General features: G+C 35.3%; 3 protein-coding genes across 3 annotated transcripts; 1 reads left to right on the forward strand and 2 right to left on the reverse strand.

Annotated features, from left to right (window-relative positions):
• The first annotated feature begins 405 nt into the window (after positions 1-405).
• eif1ad (eukaryotic translation initiation factor 1A domain containing) lies at positions 406-3573 on the forward strand. Its single transcript, XM_058063384.1, has 5 exons — positions 406-555; positions 1018-1111; positions 1184-1292; positions 1368-1476; positions 2886-3573. Exons 2-5 carry the CDS (start codon positions 1025-1027, stop codon positions 3076-3078), a joined length of 498 nt encoding a protein of 165 aa, XP_057919367.1. The 5' UTR covers positions 406-555; positions 1018-1024; the 3' UTR covers positions 3079-3573.
• A 1537-nt stretch (positions 3574-5110) lies between these two features.
• On the reverse strand, positions 5111-8336 carry LOC131110340 (N-acetyllactosaminide beta-1,3-N-acetylglucosaminyltransferase 2-like). The gene is made up of 2 exons (XM_058063383.1): positions 8250-8336; positions 5111-6534 (listed from the first exon to the last, which is right to left on the reverse strand). The coding sequence occupies exon 2, from the start codon at positions 6528-6530 to the stop codon at positions 5121-5123; it is 1410 nt and encodes a 469-aa protein (XP_057919366.1). The 5' UTR covers positions 6531-6534; positions 8250-8336; the 3' UTR covers positions 5111-5120.
• Positions 8337-11916: 3580 nt separating this feature from the next.
• LOC131110188 (fibrinogen-like protein 1) lies at positions 11917-19186 on the reverse strand. The gene is made up of 8 exons (XM_058063014.1): positions 18979-19186; positions 18093-18225; positions 17825-17999; positions 17591-17750; positions 15955-16052; positions 14727-14815; positions 13653-13840; positions 11917-13564 (listed from the first exon to the last, which is right to left on the reverse strand). Exons 1-8 carry the CDS (start codon positions 19143-19145, stop codon positions 13375-13377), a joined length of 1200 nt encoding a protein of 399 aa, XP_057918997.1. The 5' UTR covers positions 19146-19186; the 3' UTR covers positions 11917-13374.
• Between the last annotated feature and the right edge of the window lie 1971 nt (positions 19187-21157).

Consider the following 21157-nt stretch of genomic DNA (forward strand, 5'->3'; position numbering starts at 1 on the left):
CATGGTTAGCTATTTATTTATAGCTTCCTCCACCCCAATTCAAATAAAATAAACTAGAGTAAAGTTATTCATACATTTATTACTGTACAAATCTCTACATTTGTAGATCTCAAACGCAAACCGCATTGAAATAATAAAAACTTCATTTCCCATGGTGCTTTGACAACATTTCCGACAAGAAAAAGAATGTCAAAATAAACGCCATGTGTATTTCTATCACTGCCAGTAACCCAAAATGTCGATATGTGAAACCAGCGGCATTGAATACTGATTTAACTTACATATACTCTTAATAATATTGCTAACTAGAGAACCGTTTCGAGTTTAATGCTAATTTAAAATGCACTAAAACTTAATTCTGAAAAATGCAATATGGCGCTCAACCCCGGAAGTGAACCGGTGTCATTTTGCTTGTGTTGCCAGATAACACGGTCGCTTGCATGTGGTTTAGTTTATCTGTCAATATAACTTTAATATATATTTTATAAAGCTACATTTGGGCTTTGGGAAGATTCAGGAGAGATTGATTAATGAGAGAACAATCGTTATTTTAAGGTACATTTATACTTTTATCGCTAATCACGGTTCGTATGTTTTTGGCGAACAGCAGCTACAATATATATGTCGTTTATTCTTCATTACATAAAACAAGACAGTTTAGTTTTATTATAAAGTTTTGAGAGTATTTTTAGAGGATGTGACTTTTCTTTTTGTCTTAGAATTCATCGTATTAAAGTTGCCACATGCGGAAAAAACCTGCATTGCATCACCACTAGTAATAATGTTGTTTTAAACAGGCCAAAGTCCAGGGCCGTAATGGGCATATTGTATGCTAAAAGTAAGTGTAATTTATAAAAAAAGTACGACTAATTTGCTACATTGATATAGCTTAGCATATATTGACCTCCATGGTATCGCTTTGAGCCTCTTTAAAGCACATACTTCATCAAAGTTTGGACGCTTATTTATTTCCGCCACCTCCGTGTATTTATTTATTTGTTTCCTCATTTCCTAAAGAATCAAAATGTCGCAGGCTACTAAACGTAAACATGTTGTGAAGGAGGTTCTTGGAGACTTTGTCACACCGACAGAGAACCAACAAATCGTGAAGGTGGGTAAGACACGTGACATTTTATATTCACACATGATGCGCGTGTAATCACGTGACAACGACACTGCACAGGTGACTGGTAGCCGTGGTAACAATCTCCACGAGACCGTCACAGCTCAGGGCCAGATATTCCTGGTGAGCATGCCCACCAAATTCCGCAAGAACATTTGGATCAAGAGAGGTGAGCGACCATTTTACGATTTAAAATAGATCATTTACTATATATATTTTTTTAAATATTGTACATCCTATCAAGGAGACTATGTGATCGTGGATCCAATTGAGGAAGGAGAGAAGGTGAAGGCAGAAATCAGCTCCATTCTCTACAAAGATCACATAGATTACCTGCAGAAGCATCATCTATGGTGGGTACCAACTCACACGCAACAGCATTGTCTGATTTCCTTATTGTGTGGAAATATGGGCTAATAACTATAAAAGCAATCTTCACTCAATCACACTAAATGTACTGCAAAAAAGGCCAGTAAGGATAATTCAGAGAACATACTAACTCCTTATTTCTAAAATCACAAATACTTCAACTTGCTGATATAGTTCATCTTCAAACAGCTAAAATAATGCATAAGGCTAAAAATAACCAATTAGCTAAAAATGTCATCCAATACTTCTCTACAAGAGAGGAGAAATATGATCTCAGGGAAGAAGTACATTTGAAACACTTCTATGCTAGGACTACGTTAAAAAGCCATAGCATTTCAGTATGTGGAATCAAACTATGGAATGGATTGAGTACGAGGTACATTACCTTAAACTGTATTATGGAAAGCAGGAAGTGAACAAATGTAACAGTTACTGATTATAATAATAACATTTGACCGTTTTTTGTAATATTTTTTGTGAGTTCTTTGTATGGTCATATCACCTCGTACGTGACAAAATAATAAAAAATTACAAAAAAAAAACAAAAAAAATCTTAAACTATATTATGAAAGCAGGAAGTGAACAAATGTAACAGTTACTGATTGTAAAAGTACCAGATGGAGGGGTAGGATTTAATAAGCTTTGCTTCTTCCTACTCCTTTTGGACATGTGGAACTGTGAACTGATTATGTGACAAAAAAAAAAAAAAAATAATAATAAAAAAACTTAATAAAATTTGACCGTTTTTTGTAATATTTTTTGTGAGTTCTTTGTATGGTCATATCACCTCGTACTTTGGTACGGGACAAAAAAATTAAAAAATTACACAAAAAAAATACAAAAAAACCTTAAATTATATCAGGAAAGCAGGAAGTGAACAAATGTAACAGTTACTGATTGTAATAATAACATTTGACCGTTTTTTGTAATATTTTTTGTGAGTTCTTTGTATGGTCATATCACCTCGTACGGGACAAAATAAAAAAAAAAAACAAAAAAAAACCTTAAACTATATTAGGAAAGCAGGAAGTGAACAAATGTAACAGTTACTGATTGTAAAAGTACCAGATGGAGGGGTAGGATTTAATAAGCTTTGCTTCTTCCTACTCCTTTTGGACATGTGGACCTGAGAACTGATTATGTGACAAAAATAAAATAAAAAAATAATAACAATAAAAAAAAAACTTCACCTTTATTAGGAAAGCAGGAAGTGAACAAATGTAACAGTTACTGATTGTAAAAGTACCAGATGGAGGGGTAGGATTTAATAAGCTTTGATTCTTCCTACTCCTTTTGGACATGTGGAACTGTGAACTGATTATGTGATGCATTCAATTGTAATCTGATGCATGTTCAAATGAAATGAAACCATTACCATATAATTCCCATCCAGGCCTGAGGGCTTCACCAAGGAAACCAAGCCAAACCAGGAAGACCACAGTGAGGAAAACGAAGACAACGAAGAAGAGAAGGACAGCTCGGGCGACTCTGAGGACGACGAAGCTGACCTTTTTGTCAACACCAACCGCTGCACGTACCAGTACAGCGAGAGCGAGGATGACGAGGACAGTGAGGATGAAGGATGAATACTTCATGTTCAACTTATGGACTTCAGTCGGACGTTTTGATGCCTGGACTCAAAATGTTGGTGCCGGGGGGGGGACACCTACATGAAAATATTCCCATATTCCATAATCATTCCTGTGCTTATCTTCACATGTTAAGACAACGGTTCTTAAATAGTGGGGCGGGTTTGTTTTGTATTCACAATAAAATGAAAATAAACTGAACATTATTAGAGTATATGTTTGTAATATTTGTTATGTTATGATTATATTATGCCATACCGAACTTGTGCAACAGGTTCTCGATAAAGCTGGTCGTACCCCCTTTTCCGGTCGTACAAGGACACACAAAAAAAATTCCCGCAGCTGCTTTCAGGTTGCTGGAGGCCATTTTGCAAACTCCTTCGAACATTAAATCATTTATTCTACATAAAAAAAATATTTTAACCAAGCTAAACATTTAATATCTGAAATACAACCAATTTCATAACATTGCTGAATTTTATTTAATTCTTGAACGTGTACAAAAAAAATGTCCTAGTAGTAATAGTTAGCATAGCATACAGGGCAAGGTAACCTGTTACACAGGAAGGGGAACATCAAGCAATTAACACCTGACTTATACATAATGATGTGGGGGGGGGGGGGGGGGTATTAGCATCAACAAGCTGTTTTAACGACTACTACTACATTAATACTTTTGGAATATTTTGACTCATATGTAGTAAAAAATACTATTGCGTTGAATCCGTTCACATTTGCAGATATTTGGTCCTAAAAATTGTCTAAAAAAAAACAAAAAACTTGTCATTCATTGTATGTTTGTAATAATTTATAAATAGATGATAAAACATGTACAACTATTTTTATTTACATGATTATGTCACTATATGCTTAAATGATGTTTTTTACTCAAGTCCTTGAACGTACCATAATTGTTCATTCATTCATTTTCGCGAGGAGTGCCTATTCTAGGTGTCTTCGGACGCCAGCCAATCACAGGGCACATAGTATAGACAAACAACCATTCACACTCACATTCATACTTATGGACAATTTGGAGTCGCTAATTAACCTAGCATGTTTATGGAATGTGGGAGGAAACCGGAGTACCCGAAAAAAAAAAAACCCACGCATGCACGGGGAGAACATGCAAACTCCACACAGAGATGGCCGAGCGTGGGGAAAGACAAAATAAGAAGCCAAAAAGTTACCACTTCCACACAAAATAGGAGGAGAACTCATTCATTCATTCATTTTTTAACGCTTATCCTCACAAGTGTCGCGGGGGTTGCTGGAGCCTATCCCAGCTGTCTTCGGGCTAGAGGCAAGTGGGGTACACCCTGGACTGGTGGCCAGCCAATCACAGGGCACATATAGACAAACAACCATTCACACTCACATTCATACCTATGGACAATTTGGAGTCGCTAATGAACCTAGCATGTTTTTGGAATGTGGGAGGAAACCGGAGTACCCGGAAAAATGCAAATGAAAATTCCACACAGAGATGGCCGAGGGTGGAATTGAACTCGGGTTTCCGAGCTGCATTTATCATTCAAATGAAGTAAAATAAAAATATAAGAAGACGCTTTCAAAGACGATCATATGAAGCCGAATTAATGTAGAGAACAGTAAGTAAAAAAGATGCTAACAATGCTAACAATGCTAACATGTGTATCTAAGTAAGGCCTTTATTGTCGGAATTTTGACCAGATTTTGTCTTTTAGAGCCTGTGGTCTTAAACTTGATCTATTTTAGTTCATTTTTATTATTTTTTGATTGACAAGTTCCACATTTTTGCGGATTGTAGCTCTACTTAAAACCTCATTAAGGTCCAAATTAGCAAAATACATATTCTAGTAATTTTTATACTAGATTTTGATAATATTAGAATCTAATAATGAAGTAGCAACAAATACCGGAGATGACGAAAACACAGTTTTGGATTTTTTTTAATTGTTTTGTATTTTTTAAAATTGTACAAAATAAAATAAATTTGTCCAAAATACATATTTTTATGGCAATATTATTTATTTTTTATTTATTTAGTTATTTATTATTTAGTCATGTTTTTTTCCCTCATTTTCTGCATTTTTCTTCTGGTCTGAAAACCTCAATGGAACATTCCAACATTGTTCCCTCGTCTTGGTCATGTGATCCCACAATTCAATCAGTTGCGTTGGGCTCCGTTTATGAACCAATAGGATCGTGTGATACGCACACGGCTCCGCCTCTTCCTTCTTAGGAAAGTCAAAGGTCAAAAAAGCCGCATGGTGAACGGGAGACGCGTTGAGTCGAGCCATACACATCCCGACAAAAACGTCATCGATCGGGAAGAGATGGACTCTTCTGGAGACGTCGTGTAAACGTTCGGCGAGACGGCCTGAGTAGATCACTCCGCCGCCGCCCGCGTATGTCGGGTAAAGACCCTTGTAGAAACTATCCGGTACAAAGTACTTTGAGTGGTAGAGTCGATTCGGAGAAGCTGCTCCGATGACGTCACCCACCATGAATTCTTTCATGGTTTGTTCCGCATTTGGTTTCTCCAGCTGCTCATGGAGGTAAGCGATGATGTTCGGGAGGTTCACAAATACGTCATCATCGCCTTTAAAAATGAAACGAGTCTCTCCGCAACGTTTGGAGAACCAATTCCAGAAGAGAACGTCCTTCAAGGTGAGGTTGAAAAAAGTGTCGCTGAAGTCCCACTGTAGAATATCTCCATAAAATTGAGCCTCCATTTGTAGTAACTTGGAAACATCTACACCAACGTTGCTGAAGTTGTCTCTAGCGATGAGAAACACCCGACGGATATACCCTCCGACTTCCTGTTTGGTGCCGTTCTTCCTGCGTGCAACCACCCATCCTATTTGCCCCCAAGTTTGTCGAATCGCTTGACGGTTTTTGAAGTTCAACTCCGTGGATTTAATAGCGAGAAGAAGCAACGGAGGTTCCTTGTGGTTCTCCGAGCCTGCTCCGCAGGTAGAACTTGAAGGTTGGATAACAACGGGGTAGTTTCTTCGTTTCATGTAACGAACAAAGTCTTGCATCTGTTTTGGTAGAAGTTCGATTTTTTTTTTCATGATCTCCAAGTCCATCACATCAGAGAAGCTGTGACTTAAAAGAGAATCATAAAACGAATCATTCCGAATCCTTGTCCCGGTTTTGGATGCTTTCAGGATAGGGTTAAAATGCCGGTCGATTGTCACTTGGAGTCGATTCCAAAAAGCTTCTTCATGGAATTTCCAGAAACTTTTCGGCAAGGAGGCGAAAGTGTTACTTTTAAAACTTCCCGAAGCAACGAAATGTTTGTTTTGCAGGGAACGTATCGAATCCACGCTGAGTTGCCGTGTTTTCCGGTTCATGTCCGTACAAACCATGATGCCTGCGTAAAGAACCAGCAGGATCAGGCAGATGCATGGACTGCACACGCAGATCAGAACTCTACGCCAGCGACAGTAGCACCGGGCCATTCAACTGCAAAAAACACACAAACAATTATAACATTTGTGACGTTCACTGCCCCCAGGAATTTGTAGTTATCTTCACTTTTTACAAAAAAAAATCTCTGACAAATTTCATATAATAGGGCAAAAACAAGCTAATAAGCAAGCTAATAAGCAGGCTAATACTAGCATACTACATAGTAGTAATAATCAGAAGCCCCCCCCCCAAAATGTTCTTAAGTCCCCCTAAATAATTTGATAGTTTTTTATTGATTTGTTTTTCTTTTTAAAAAAATTTTTTTTACAAAAAAAAATTCATATAATACTACTAGTAGTAGTAGTAGTAATCAGAAGCCCCCCCCTAAAATGTTCTTAAGCCCCCCTAAATAATTTTATATTTTTTATTGATTTTTTTTTTTACAAAAAAAAATATCTGACAAATTTCATATAATAGGGCAAAAACAAGCTAATAAGCAAGCCAATAAGCAGGCTAATACTAGCCTACTACATAGTAGTAATAATCAGAAGCCCCCCCCAAAAAATGTTCTCAAGCCCCCCTAAATAATTTGATATTTTTTTATTGATTTGTTTTTTTTTGTTTTTTTTTTTTTTACAAAAAAAATTTCACATAATAGGGCAAAAGCAGGCAAATTAGCAAACCAATAAGCAGGCTAATACTACTAGTAGTAGTAGTAATAATCAGAAGTCCCCCTAAAATGTTCTTAGCCCCCCCTAAATAATTTTATATTTTTTATTGATTTTTTTTTACAAAAAAAAATCTCTGACAAATTTCATATAATAGGGCAAAAGCAGGCTAATAAGCAAGCCAATAAGCAGGCTAATACTAGCCTACTACATAGTAGTAATAATCAGAACCCCCCCCCCAAAATGTTCTTAAGCCCCCCTAAATAATTTGATATTTTTTTATTGATTTGTTTTTCTTTTTTTTCTTTTTTTTTTACAAAAAAATTTCATATAATATTAGTAGTAGTAGTAGTAATAATCAGAAGCCCCCCTAAAATGTTCTTAGGCCCCCCTAAATATTTTTATATTTTTTATTGTTTTTGTTTTACAAAAAAAATCTCTGACAAATTTCATATAATAGGGCAAAAGCACGCTAATAAGCAAGCTAATAAGCAGGCTAATACTAGCCTACTACATAATAGTAATAATCAGAAGCCCCCCCCCAAAAAAAATGTTCTTAAGCCCCCCTAAATAATTTGATATTTTTTTATTGATTTGTTTTTTTTTTTGTTTTTTTTTTTTTTACAAAAAAAAAAATCACATAATAGGGCAAAAGCAGGCAAATTAGCAAACCAATAAGCAGGCTAATACTAGTAGTAGTAGTAGTAATAATCAGAAGTCCCCCTAAAATGTTCTTAGGCCCCCCTAAATAATTTTATATTTTTTATTGATTTTTTTTTACAAAAAAAAAATCTCTGACAAATTTCATATAATAGGGCAAAAACAAGCTAATAAGCAAGCCAATAAGCAGGATAATACTACCATACTACTACTAGAAGTAGTAGTAGTAATAATCAGAAGCCCCCCTAAAATGTTCTTAAGCCCCCTAAATAATTTTTTTATTTTTTATTGATTTTTTTTCATTGATTTTTTTTTTTTTTACTAAAAAATACTACTACTCCCAGCGACAGTAGCACCAGGCCATTAAACTGCAAAAACACAGACAATTATAACATTTGTGACGTTCAAGGCCCCCAGGAATTTGTAGTTATCTTCACTTACCTGTTTTGGGTAACAAAACAAGGCTTTAAATTAGCACAGGCAGCTAGCGTCCCATCCTATGGTGATGATGACTCCAACTCCAACTGTTGCAGGAGTACGACTCCGGGCTTCTGTTGTATGTAAAGAAAAAAAAAAAAAAAGGGGGATCCGCCCACTCAAAAGGGGGAGGGGCAAGTGAAAATAAAAATAATGACGTAACTGCATCACAATTAAATCAATTACAATAGAAACATCATGCGGAAAAAAAGTATTATGCTATTAAATATTTTATAAAATAAGAATTTATTTGGAATATCGAAAAAAAAAATAACGATAATGTAGAGTTAAACTTTAAAAAAAAAAAGTCTGTAGAACCTGTTTAGCAGCTAATTCAAATGTATAGAAGCAAAAAAAAAGCCTCCTTTGAGGTAAATCTTTCTTCTGTGGGATCAATTATCCCAAAGTCTTGACCAGGTTAAACCGGAATTCCGATGGGGCGGAGAGACAAATATTCCATGAATGTTTGAATGCCGCTTTTAGCAGTACTGACACGGTTCTGTATTAGTATGATTTTTTTATATATTGGACATTATTGTACAAACAGACAAAAGGTATGGGAGCTAAATGTGTTAAATCATTTGTGGAATAAATGATTACTCAATTCCTTTCACTGACTCAGCTATTTATGAGTCAGCTGATTCAACTAACTCATCATAAAGTGTTGATGTAGAAACCAATGAAAATTGAGTCAGTGAAACTGGAGTGACACAGTTAAAGTTGAGTCTTCATCTTTTGAGGCAGTAAAACTTGCGACTTCGTGCCATGTAGTGGCGTCATTAGGCCTAAGCCCCCCTAAATAATTTTATATTTTTTATTGATTTTTAAAAAAAAATTCATTGATTTTTTCTCTTTTTACAAAAAAAATCTCTGAAAATTTTCAAATAATAGAGCTAATAAGCTAATAAAGGCTAATAAGCAAGCCAATAAGCAGGCTAATACTAGCCTACTACTACTACTACTAGTAGTAGTAGTAATAATCAGAAGCCCCCCGAAATAATTTTATATTTTTTTATTGATTTAAAAAAAAAAAATTCATTTATTTTTTTTTTTTTACAAAAAAAATCTCTGACAAATTTCAAATAATAGAAATAATAAGCTAATAAAGGCTAATAAGCAAGCCAATAAGCAGGCTAATACTAGCCTACTACTACTACTACTAGTAGTAGTAATAATCAGAAGCCCCCCGAAATCATTATATATTTTTTTATTGATTTTTAAAAAAATTTTCATTGATTTTTTTTTTTTTTACAAAAAAAATCTCTGACAAATTTCATATAATAGGGCAAAAGCAAGCTAATAAGCAGGTAATAATCAGAAGTGCCCCTTGTTTTTTTCTTTTTTTTTCGTTTCTTTTTTTTTTACAAAAAAATCTCTGACAAATTTCATATATTAGGGCAAAAGCAAGCTAATAAGAAAGCTAACAAGCAGGTAATAATCAGAAGTGGCCCTAAAATGTTCTTAACCCCCCCCCCTTAAATAATTTTGTTTTTTCTTTTTTTTTCATTTATTTTTTTTACAAAAAAAATTCTGACAAATTTTAAATAAATAGGGCAAAAGCAGGCTATAATAAGCAGACTAATACTAGCCTACTACTACTACTACTAGTAGTAGTAGTAATAATCAGAAGTCTCCCTAAAATGTTCTTAAGCCCCCCCTAAATAATTTTAGATTTTTTATGCATTTTTTAAAAAAAATTTGAGATTTTTTTTTTTTAGCAAAAAAAAATCTACGACAAATTTCATATAATAGGGCAAAAGCAGGCTAATAAGCAAGCCAATAAGCAGGCTAATACTAGCCTACTACTACTAGTAGTGCTACTACTACTACTACTAGTAGTAGTAGTAATAATTAGAAGCCCCCCTAAAATGTTCTTTGCAGTGTAGATTGCGTGTCTACTACATTCATTCATATTCTGTGCATTTCCGGGGGTACTAAGCCCCCCCCCCGTCCTCAGAACCTAGTGACACCCCTGGTATCATACTCGGAAACAAGTGACACATGCGACTGGCATTGATTGACACCTACCGGTCGACATTTTTGATGGGAGGGATGATGACATGGACTTACACGTCCAGGTTGAATTGTAATAATAATATTAATAATAATAGTAATAATATGCAAACATATCCTGAGATATGCTCTCTTAGCAGTCGTTATTTTATTTGTATGAACAACTGGAGAAGACTAGCTGGGAATAAGAACATAAGGGTTCCTAAGCTGTACCCTCAGGTGGTTGCAAAATCCCCCAGGTATGTCAAATACCTGGTTGGGCCTGACAAGCCACTTAAAGTTCTGGTGGGGCCAGAAGGAGTAGAAGTACGAAACAGAAGCATGTACATAAATCAATACACTGGTATGGGTAACGTATCACAGACTCCTTATTTTTTATAGCCAAGTAATACCTTAGGCAGTTACAATGTACTACAAATCATGTACCAGAACTACAATAATATACAACCAAACGGCTGCAGGGTCATTCTACGTTTCATTGCCTGTTTACTTCCATTGTCTTCATACGTCAACAAAATGACTTTTTTTGATCATAATTCTGATTTTACCAATTTTCACAATTCAAAGACTCATCAATATGCCCCCCGAAATAATTTTATATTTTTATTGATTTTTTTTCTTTTTCTTTTTTTTTTTTTTTACAAAAAAAATCTCTCAAATTTCAAATAATAGGGCAAAAGCAGGCTAATAAGCAAACAAATAAGCAGGATACTACTAGCCTACTACTACTACTACTACTAGTACTAGTAGTAATAGCCAAAAGCCAAAAGCCCCCCCTAAGATAGTTTTATATTTTTTATTGATTTTTTTTCATAGATTTTTTTTTACAAATAAATCTGACAAATTTGATATAATTGGGCAAAAGCAAGCAAATAAGCAAGCCACTAAGCAGGCAAATACTAGCCTACTGCTACTACTACTAGTAGTAGTAATAATAATAATCAGAAGCCCCCCTAAATAATTTGATATTTTTTATTGATTTTTTAAATTATTTTTCATTTATTTTTTTTTTTTACAAAAAAAAATCTCTCAAATTTCAAATAATAGGGAAAAAGCAGGCTAATAAGCAAGCAAATAAGCAGGGTAATACTAGACTCCTACTACTAGTAGTAGTAGTAGTAATAATCAGAAGCCCCCCTAAATAATTTGATATTTCTTATAGATTTTTTAAATAATTTTTCATTGATTTTTTTTTTTTTAATCCCTGACACATTTTATATAATGGCAGTTGAAAGTCTTCCTTTTTGATATGAATTGAACATCAACATGTTAATTGTTATGATGCTACGTTCCCGCAAAATGCAGATGCAAGCTTAAATAGTTCAAAGTTCATTCATAAACGTGCAGGCGGTGAAGAGGATGAACAGGACGAAGGAGCCGGTAGCCAAGTCGTGGCTCCCAGCTGCCGCCAATCAGCCTAAGTACGAAGCTGCGTGGTCTGATGGGGGACTGGTGTGTGACAGCTGTTCCCAATTCAGGACTTTGATTTTTGACTGAATCACAGATAATACGAATATACTCTTGGACTTGAAGGTTTAAACATTTTATATGATAAAATGACACAAAAATTCGAAAAATCTGCCCTTGGGCAATAGCATCAATGCGCTCATGTTTCTTGTCCTACTATGGAAAACTGGTTTGTTTAGCTTATGTGATCTGCATGGGAACTTTTCATTAACTATCATATACTTTTCCCCTTTGGAAAGCGTCTTCACTCTCCAACATGATTTCATGATATCATTTCATGATAACATTCAATTCAATTAAATTCAATTCTAACTTAAATCCCATTTTTCCTAAACACAACACAATCAACAGTTTTCTTCAGAATACAAAAAAATAACATTTATTTGTCAATAGTTGTCATTTTACGTCTCATGCACATACACACAAAGAAATGCATGTGATGCAACGTCCGGATTGAAGGTGATTGAACCCGCGACTTTAACTCAGGGTGGCGCAGTGTAAAAAAAAAAAAAATGCACCAACAGGGTTCAAAAAACTACTGTGTGATGAGGAGGAGAGTACAAGCTCAAGGGTTAATTTGGCTCGAGACACAAGGTGAAAGGACTATGAAAGCGAACCAGAGAGAGGCTGACAAAGTGTGTGACAAAGGACTTATGAGGCTGTTCGATTCCAATACTGGACATTATTACTGTTGGATCTTAAAACGGTTCTAAGTAGAGCTTTAAAATGCAAAAAGGAAAATGAATTCCAAAAAAAAATTCCAAAACACATGTTAATCTTATTAATCTTATTATTTTAATTTATTTATTAAGATAATTTATTAATCTTATTTTTTAAATTCATTTATTAAGATAATTTATTAATCTTATTTCAGCAATGAAAACTAACATTGAAAAGCACATTTCCTGTTTGATATATGCTTGAAACAATATTGAAATAATTTAAAATTAATTTCAAGTTATTATTTCAAATAATTTCAAATTATTATTTCAATTATTGAAAATTTAAATAATATTTTTTAAAATTTTTGTCACTTCTTCTGAGCCTGGAGGAGGCGGAGCAAAAAAAGTTTATTTATAAAAGTTTATTTTATCTATCATAGCAGTAAGACAAAAATATTTTATTTAGTGACTACTTTCTTTTTGTTGTTGTATTTTTTAAAACTTTTTTTGGTGGCAAATCATAACATAATAAATTTTAAAACATAACTGTCAGTGACGATTCATCCAAGAGGTCACAAAAGACCCCACAACAACATCCAAAGACTCCACTATTAGAAAGACACTGAGCAAAAACAGTCTACATTAAGGCTGGAAAAAACTTATTAATGATGCCCGAGTACTTTGGGAAAAATACTTTGTGGTGTAATGAGACAAAAGTTGTACTTTTTGGAAGATGTAAAAGTAAAAAAGTAATGCTGAATTTCAGAAAAACAACATAATACCAAGAGTAAAATATGGTGGTGGTAGTATGATGGTCTGGGGCAGTTTTGCTGTTTTGTGTATGGTTTCTATAGTTATAACAGTATTTTTATAGTATTCAGATTGTATACTGTAGCGATATGTATATGACTTCTTGTTCGATAGCGTAGGTGTTTGAGCTTTAATATCTAAGCCTTACGAACCATATTGGGGTCATCCGAAGGGTTGACTTTGAAGCTGTCGGGTCGTAGTTTCATGATGCTGGTTTTCAGCGAGTACCACCATCCTCTCCACGTGTACCAGACCACACCGTCATCAGTCAGCCCGCTGTAGTACCCGCTGGGGTAGTAGCGGCCATTCAGATGGGCTGCGTGGCACCTTTGGGGAATGGAACGATGTGATGATTAGTTTCTTGGTTATTAAATATACATATATAAGTATATAAGTATATAAGTATATAACATACTTGTTGAACCACCAGCCTCCTTTATCTTCCTGTGCACAGCTTCCTTGGTAGTTGTCATTGTCCTTGTCATAAGTGCTGAATGGAATGCCCTGATGACTGGCCCACTCTGACACCCCCGCCTGGTAATTCCCAGACAGAGCATCTCCTGCTGTGCCAGTGTAAGCTCCAAAGGTGAGTCGGTACAAATCCTGCAATGGGTCGAAAGTTCATTCATTCATTCATTTTCTACCGCTTTTCCTCACGAGGGTCGCGGGGGTTGCTGGAGCCTATCCCAGCTGTCTTCGGGCGTAAGGCGGGGTACACCCTGGACTGGTCGCCAGCCAATCACAGGGCACATATAGACAAACAACCATTCACACTCACATTCATACCTATGGACAATTTGGAGTCGCTAATTAACCTAGCATGTTTTTGGAATGTGGGAGGAAACCGGAGTACCCGGAGAAAACCCACGCATGCACGGGGAGAACATGCAAACTCCACACAGAGATGGCCGAGGGTGGTCAAAGACAAAATAAGAAGCCAAAAAGTTACCACTTCCACACAAAATAGGAGGAGAACTCATTCATTCATTCATTTTCTACCGCTTATCCTCACGAGAGTTGCAGGGGGTGCTGGAGCCTATCTTAGCTGTCAAGCAATCTAGCGAGAGGCGGGGTACACCCTGGACTGGTGGCCAGCCAATCACAGGGCACATATAGACAAACAACCATTCACACTCACATTCATACCTATGGACAATTTGGAGTCGCTAATTAACCTAGCATGTTTTTGGAATGTGGGAGGAAACCGGAGTACCCGGAGAAAACCCACGCATGCACGGGGAGAACATGCAAACTCCACACAGAGATGCCCGAGGGTGGGATTTAACCCTGGTCTCCTAGCTGTGAGGTCTGCACGCTAACCCCTAGACCACCGTGCCGCCTGGGTCGAAAGTTAATACAGTAAATTCAAGGACCCTGCGGTAGTACATTCAGAAAAATTGCAAATATAGACAAGAAATGACAACAAATGAGGTTTGGGAATAGACCCGTGGGGAACACCTAAAGTGGCAGCTTTATGTGTTACTCGCACCTTTTCATCCGCTACTTTAAAGTTCCGATACTCGGCATGACGTTGGCTGCCATCGAAGTCTTCCAGATGAATCGCCAATGTGTAATTGCCTGGAACAAATAAATAAACATAAAATTATATTGTACTTTATTTCCATAATCTAAATGTAGTATCCCTGTTGTGTTTCCATCACAGTTGGAGGTGTTTACATACTATAAATCAGGGGTCTCAAACACGCGGCCCGCGGGGGCCAAATGTGGCACGCAGGATACTACTTTGAGGCCCCCGCCTTGATATGAAAGTTTAATGTTAGTGCGGCCCGCAAAAGTTTGATATGGATGCTGTATGGTATCATGTACCCAGAACAAAATTATTACGTTTGATTAATGTTCATGTTAAAGGTTAAATAACTGTTAATAGTTATCCTCCCTATCCGTGTGGAAGTGGTAAGTTTTTGGCTATTTAAGTTTAAAGGAAATAACTTGAAGGCTACCGTTTAGGTCGCTAGCTCTCTAGTTTGCGAGTTAGCATGTGTCTCAAGACCCTGCAGTTGCGCAATATGTTGTAAATAAAAAGAGTATAAATGTGACTATAGTCGTGTTTTGTCATGTCTACAGGGATCTAATAATGCTTTGTTCATTTTAATATGAAAAAAATAATTTGTCTACCCAACTATATGTGGTTTCTTAAGTTTTTATTATTTGCCCTTTTATTATTATTATTATTATATTTATTTATTTATTACTGATTGATTGATTCTCTTTATTCTTGATTTGTTTATTTATTTTTCATCTTATTTTGTGTAGAAAAATAAAAAGTAAGATATTTGAAAACAGTGGAATGTTTTATCAGAGCTTTTCTTGTAGAAAATCGAAACCAAAGCAAAGTTTATTCATTTTTCTGTTTTTAATAAATGTGTTTTTTTGTTTTTTTGCCCAGTCTCGCCCAGACCCTAGCTCCAGTGGCCCCCAAGTAAATTGAGTTTGAGACCCCTGCTATAAATATTATAAATACTACATACAAGTAGTTCCCAAAGTGGGGTACATCAATTGCCGTAGGTAGTATGTGAATGCAGGATAAAAATGTATCTGTTTATCATGCAAAATACACAATTTTGACTGGGAATTACTATACTAAAATAACCATAACAGTCCAGTTGCCATGGGTTCAATGCCTTGAGATGCCTACAGATACTTGGATGAATGAGAATATTTACAAACATACTGTAAATACCATGATGAAGACATACCTTGTGCGGTGATGTAATGCAGGTTGTCATTGCCAAGCCAAAACTCTCCAAGGTCTGCCACCATGTTTCCAAAACCATTCTTGTACTCCACCCATGATCTAATAATCACAGACAGATAACAGAGTGGGGCGGGGTCAAGATGTATTAATGTCTTGTTTTAGGGGTGGAACTGTAGTTGCATTCTTAAACAATCAATACATTTTCCTCCGCTTATCTGGGTCCGGGTCATGGGGGCAGCAGTCTCAATAGGGAAGCCCAGACTTTCCAGTCCCCAGCTACCTCCTCCAAGACGTTCCCAGGCCAGCTGTGAGACATAATCCCTCCAGTAGGAACTAGGTCTGCCCCGGGGTCCTTTCCCGGCTGGGCATGCCCGAAGCATCTCACCAAGGAGGTGTAAGGGGACATGTCCCAAGAACCAGATTCGGATGCAGAAGACCAGGTTTAATTTTTTTAAATTGGTTTGAACCAAAGTACGAGGTGATATGACCACATACTTTTACAATCAGTAACTGTTACATTTGTTTAATATAATTGAAGTAATTTTTTTTTATTTACATTTTTTATTATTTTTTTAATTTTTGAAATTGTTTTGAACCGAAGTACGAGGTGATAAGACCACATACTTTTACAATCAGTAACTGTTACATTTGTTCACTTCCTGCCTTTTAAATATAATTGAAGTAATTTAAAAAAAAAATTCAAATTAAAAATTTTTTTTTCACATTTTTTTAAATAAAAAAAATGTTAATTTAAAATTTTTTTAAATTGTTTTGAACCGAAGTACGAGGTGATATGACCACATACTTTTACAATCAGTAACTACTTCCTGCCTTTCTAATATAATTGAAGTAATTTTTTTTTAATTTACATTTTTATTTATTTTTTTATTTTTTTAAATTGTTTTGAACCGAAGTACAAAGTGAAATGACCACATACTTTTACAATCAGTAACTGTTACATTTGTTCACTTCCTGCCTTTTTAATATAATTGAAGTAATTAAAAAAAAAATTCAAATAAAAAAAACATTTTTTTTAATTTTTAATTTTTTTTTAAATAAATGAAATGTTAATTTAATTTTTTTTTAATTGTTTTGAACCGAAGTACGAGGTGATAGGACCATATACTTTCACAATCAGTAACTGTTACATTTGTTTACTTCCTGTCTTTCTAATATAATTGAAGTAATTTTTGTTTAATTTACATTTTTTATTATTTTTTTTATTTTTTTTAATTGTTTTGAACCGAAGTACGAGGTGATATGACCACATACTTTTACAATCAGTAACTGTTACATTTGTTCACTTCCTGCCTTTTTAATATAATTGAAGTAATTTTTTAAAAATCTTTCAAATAATTTTTTTTTTTTTAATTTTTGGAAATAAAAAAAATGTTACATTTGTTTACTTCCTGCCTAGGAAGTAATTTTTTTTTAATTTACTTTTTTTTTTTAATTTACATTTTTTAAAATTGTTTTGAACCGAAGTACGAGGTGATATGACCATACAATGACATAATGGGTACCATAGTAAGTGTCAATATAGTGATATATATAGCACATATATAGTGTATGATGAATGACTTTTTACAATGAATTTGTCATATGAAGTTTATCTTGATTGACTCCCACGGACCAACCTGCTAAAATTCTCTGCTCCGTTAATGCGTCTTTGCATCAGCGTCCAACCGCCTCCTTCGCTCATGTCGCAGTAGACCCTGACTGGAGCAGAGGTGCCTTGAGGTTGGATGCTGTAGTATCCGCTGGCCTTGAAGCCGGAATTGAACAACTGAGAACAGTCTGCCAACACATGGAAAACAAATCATGGATAACGCGGATGACGGACTTTTTGTATATCGTCTTGCAACCGGGACCTTGGTGCTGCGTTTGTGTTTGGGGGTTCTGGTCCACTGCCGTGTTTGGCATGTTGGCGGCTTGATTGAGCAGTCGTAGTCTACGTAGGAGGAGATCTTGCTGCTGAAGCTGACTTTGCAGAAGCTTCTGCTGTTCCCGAAGACGAGTCAGTTCCTCGCTGCATTGGTCTGACGCCTGCAAAAGCATAAATAAGAATGAAGAGCTGGGAAAACATGAATTAAATACACAAACCACAGATATATGAAGTGTTATAATAAATAGACTTACACAAAAAGAATGATAGCAAAGCGTAACGACCATCAGCAGCCGGAGTAAATCAGCCATCCTCTTCTTCGTTTGTTGGAGATCAATTCTGAAGCACTCAAGCCAGCTCTTCCCATTTTGTTCCGTGCGTTTGAATCTTCCCGACAAAGGCAGGAGCGAAACAAAGCTGAGGCCAAAACACTGACGAAATGGCCGCTTCTCAGCAGCCAAAAAACATTTCAAGTATGCAGGAAATATTAAGAACAGATGCGAAATGTTTTGATGGGAAGTCTGAATTCTTTAAAGAAACCCAAAAATATTGCTTAAGATATCGCTTGTCTTTTTTAGGAACATACTATCAATAGGTATGATAGATAGATAGATAGATAGATAGATAGATAGATAGATAGATAGATAGATAGATAGATAGATAGATAGATAGATAGATAGATAGATAGATAGATAGATAGATAGATAGATAGATAGATAGATAGATAGATAGATAGATAGATAGATAGATAGATGGATGGATGGATGGATGGATGGATGGATGGATAGAAGGATGGATGGATGGATGGATGGATGGATGGATGGATGGATGGATGGATGGATGGATGGATAGATAGATAGATAGATGAAATGTTGTTGCCTGAAGAAGATAAATAATATATAAAATAAAAATATTTTTTTTTAAAATAAATAAAAAAATGATCATAAAAATAATGATTTATAAAAATAAAAATAAAAATAAAAATAAAAATAAAAATAAAAATAAAAATAAAAATAAAAATAAAAATAAAAATAAAAATAAAAATAAAAATAAAAATAAAAATAAAAATAAAAATAAAAATAAAAATAAAAATAAAAACAGTTAAACTTTCCCATCTGTATTTGGGTGCTTGGCACCCACCTTTTGTACCGGGACAGCAGCCCATCTGTGTTCTCCAGTTCTAGTCCACCATGTTCTAATAAATAACAAGTGCAGATTAAGTCAATTTTGACGTACACGGTCCAACGCTTTTGTTGATTTCTCTCGACATGTGTTGTACAGATGGTCAGGTTATGAACGCATTCCATTCGTAGAATGGATGCTTTAAGGAAGCAAAATGCTGTAAAGGATTATATTGCTATTGTACACAATTGATGTGTTGTTTGTGGGGGTGCTGGAGCCTATCCCAGCTGTCTTCGGGCGAGAGGTGGGGTACACCCTGGACTGGTGGCCAGCCAATCACAGGGCACATATAGACAAACAACCATTCACACTCACATTCATACCTATGGACAATTTGGAGTCGCTAATTAACCTAGCATGTTTTTGGAATGTGGGAGGAAACCGGAGTACCCGGAGAAAACCCACGCATGCACGGGGAGAACATGTAAACTCCACACAGAGATGGCCGAGGGTGGGGAAAGACTAAATAAGAAGCCGAAAAGTTACCACTTCCACACAAAATAGGAGGAGAACTCATTCATTCATTCATTTTCTACCGCTTATCCTCACAAGGATCGTGCTGGAGCCTATCCCAGCTGTCTTGGGGCAAGAGGCGGGGTATACCCTGGACTGGTGGCCAGCCAATCACAGGGCACATATAGACAAACAACCATTCACACTCACATTCATACCTATGGACAGAGCAATTGAAGTGTGTGGATATCGACAATATGGATACATGTATACTAAACTGTACCAATGATTTACCAGTGATTTTACCAGTTTACCAGTTTTATTACACTTTGCAATTATGTGGCATCTTCTTATGCTCGTGTTGTGTGTGATCCTCCATCTGCATCAATGACCGCTGGTATCAATGACTGCTGTACTTCTGATGGTTTTGCTGTGATAATTCAAACAAAATTCTGTAAACAGAAAAAGGCAATGTTTTGGGGCAAAATTTGTATGTTTTTTTTATTTTTTAAGTACCAGCTCAGGTAACATTTAAGCACCAGCACCAAAATTGGGTAATATAATTAAGCAAGGCTAACATAGGAATGATATTCATGCATTAATTTTGCATGTCTGATGTAGCAAACTCGATTTTCCAGAAAACAGTGTATCTGTGGTTACCATGGCCTCAGGGAGTGAAGATCTATTGTGGCTTGAAACTCACCCTTGTGTCTTAGTTACTTGGGTTACCACGAGGGTCTCTTCTTCTTGCCGATGTCCTGTCAGCTTCAGCTAAAATAAGGACAGAGAAGAGAAGGGCACTTTCATTAAAGTCTTATAATTACTGCACCCTCCCCAACTTAACCATTAAGAACTGATTTGTAGGAAAAATGCAAAATAAAGAAAGTGATGGGGGCCATACCAATAGACCATTTATTTATATTTTATTTGTTTGTAAAATCCACACAGTGCTAACATATGATTTTAAATTAATTAATCCCGGTTTTTAAAAAAAATTATCATGATTAATCACCATTACCAACTATTGCTGAACTATGCCCAATTTTACTGGATTATGTAAAATCCACTGTAAAATCCACACAGTGCTATCATATGATTAAAAAAAATTATTAGATTAATCCCGGTTTTAAAAAATGTATTAATCATGATTAATCACCATTACCATTAATGCTGAACTATGCCCATTTTTACTGGATTTAATCTGAATCAATCATTTATCCATTAATTTATTAATTATTATTTATTTATTAATATTTTATTTATTATGTAAAATCCACTGTAAAATCCATACAGTGCTATCATATGATTTAAAAAATTAATTAGATTAATCCCGGTTGAAAATTAATTAATCATGATTAATCACCATTACCAACTATTGATGAACTATGCCCATTTTTACTGGAACATGTAAAATCCACACAGTGCTATCATATGATTTAAAAAAATAATTAGATTAATCCCAGTTTGAAAATTAATTAATCATGATGAATCACCATTACCAACTATTGCTGAACTATGCCCATTTTTACTGGATTATGTAAAATCCACTGTAAAATCCACACAGTACTATCATATGATTTAAAAAATGAATTAGATTAATCCCGTTTTTTTAAAAAAAATAATTAATCATGATTAATCACCATTACCAACTATTGCTGAACTATGCCAATTTTTACTGGATTAT

Source organism: Doryrhamphus excisus, chromosome 23 (genome assembly GCF_030265055.1).
Source record: "Doryrhamphus excisus isolate RoL2022-K1 chromosome 23, RoL_Dexc_1.0, whole genome shotgun sequence".
Lineage (NCBI taxonomy): Eukaryota > Metazoa > Chordata > Actinopteri > Syngnathiformes > Syngnathidae > Doryrhamphus > Doryrhamphus excisus.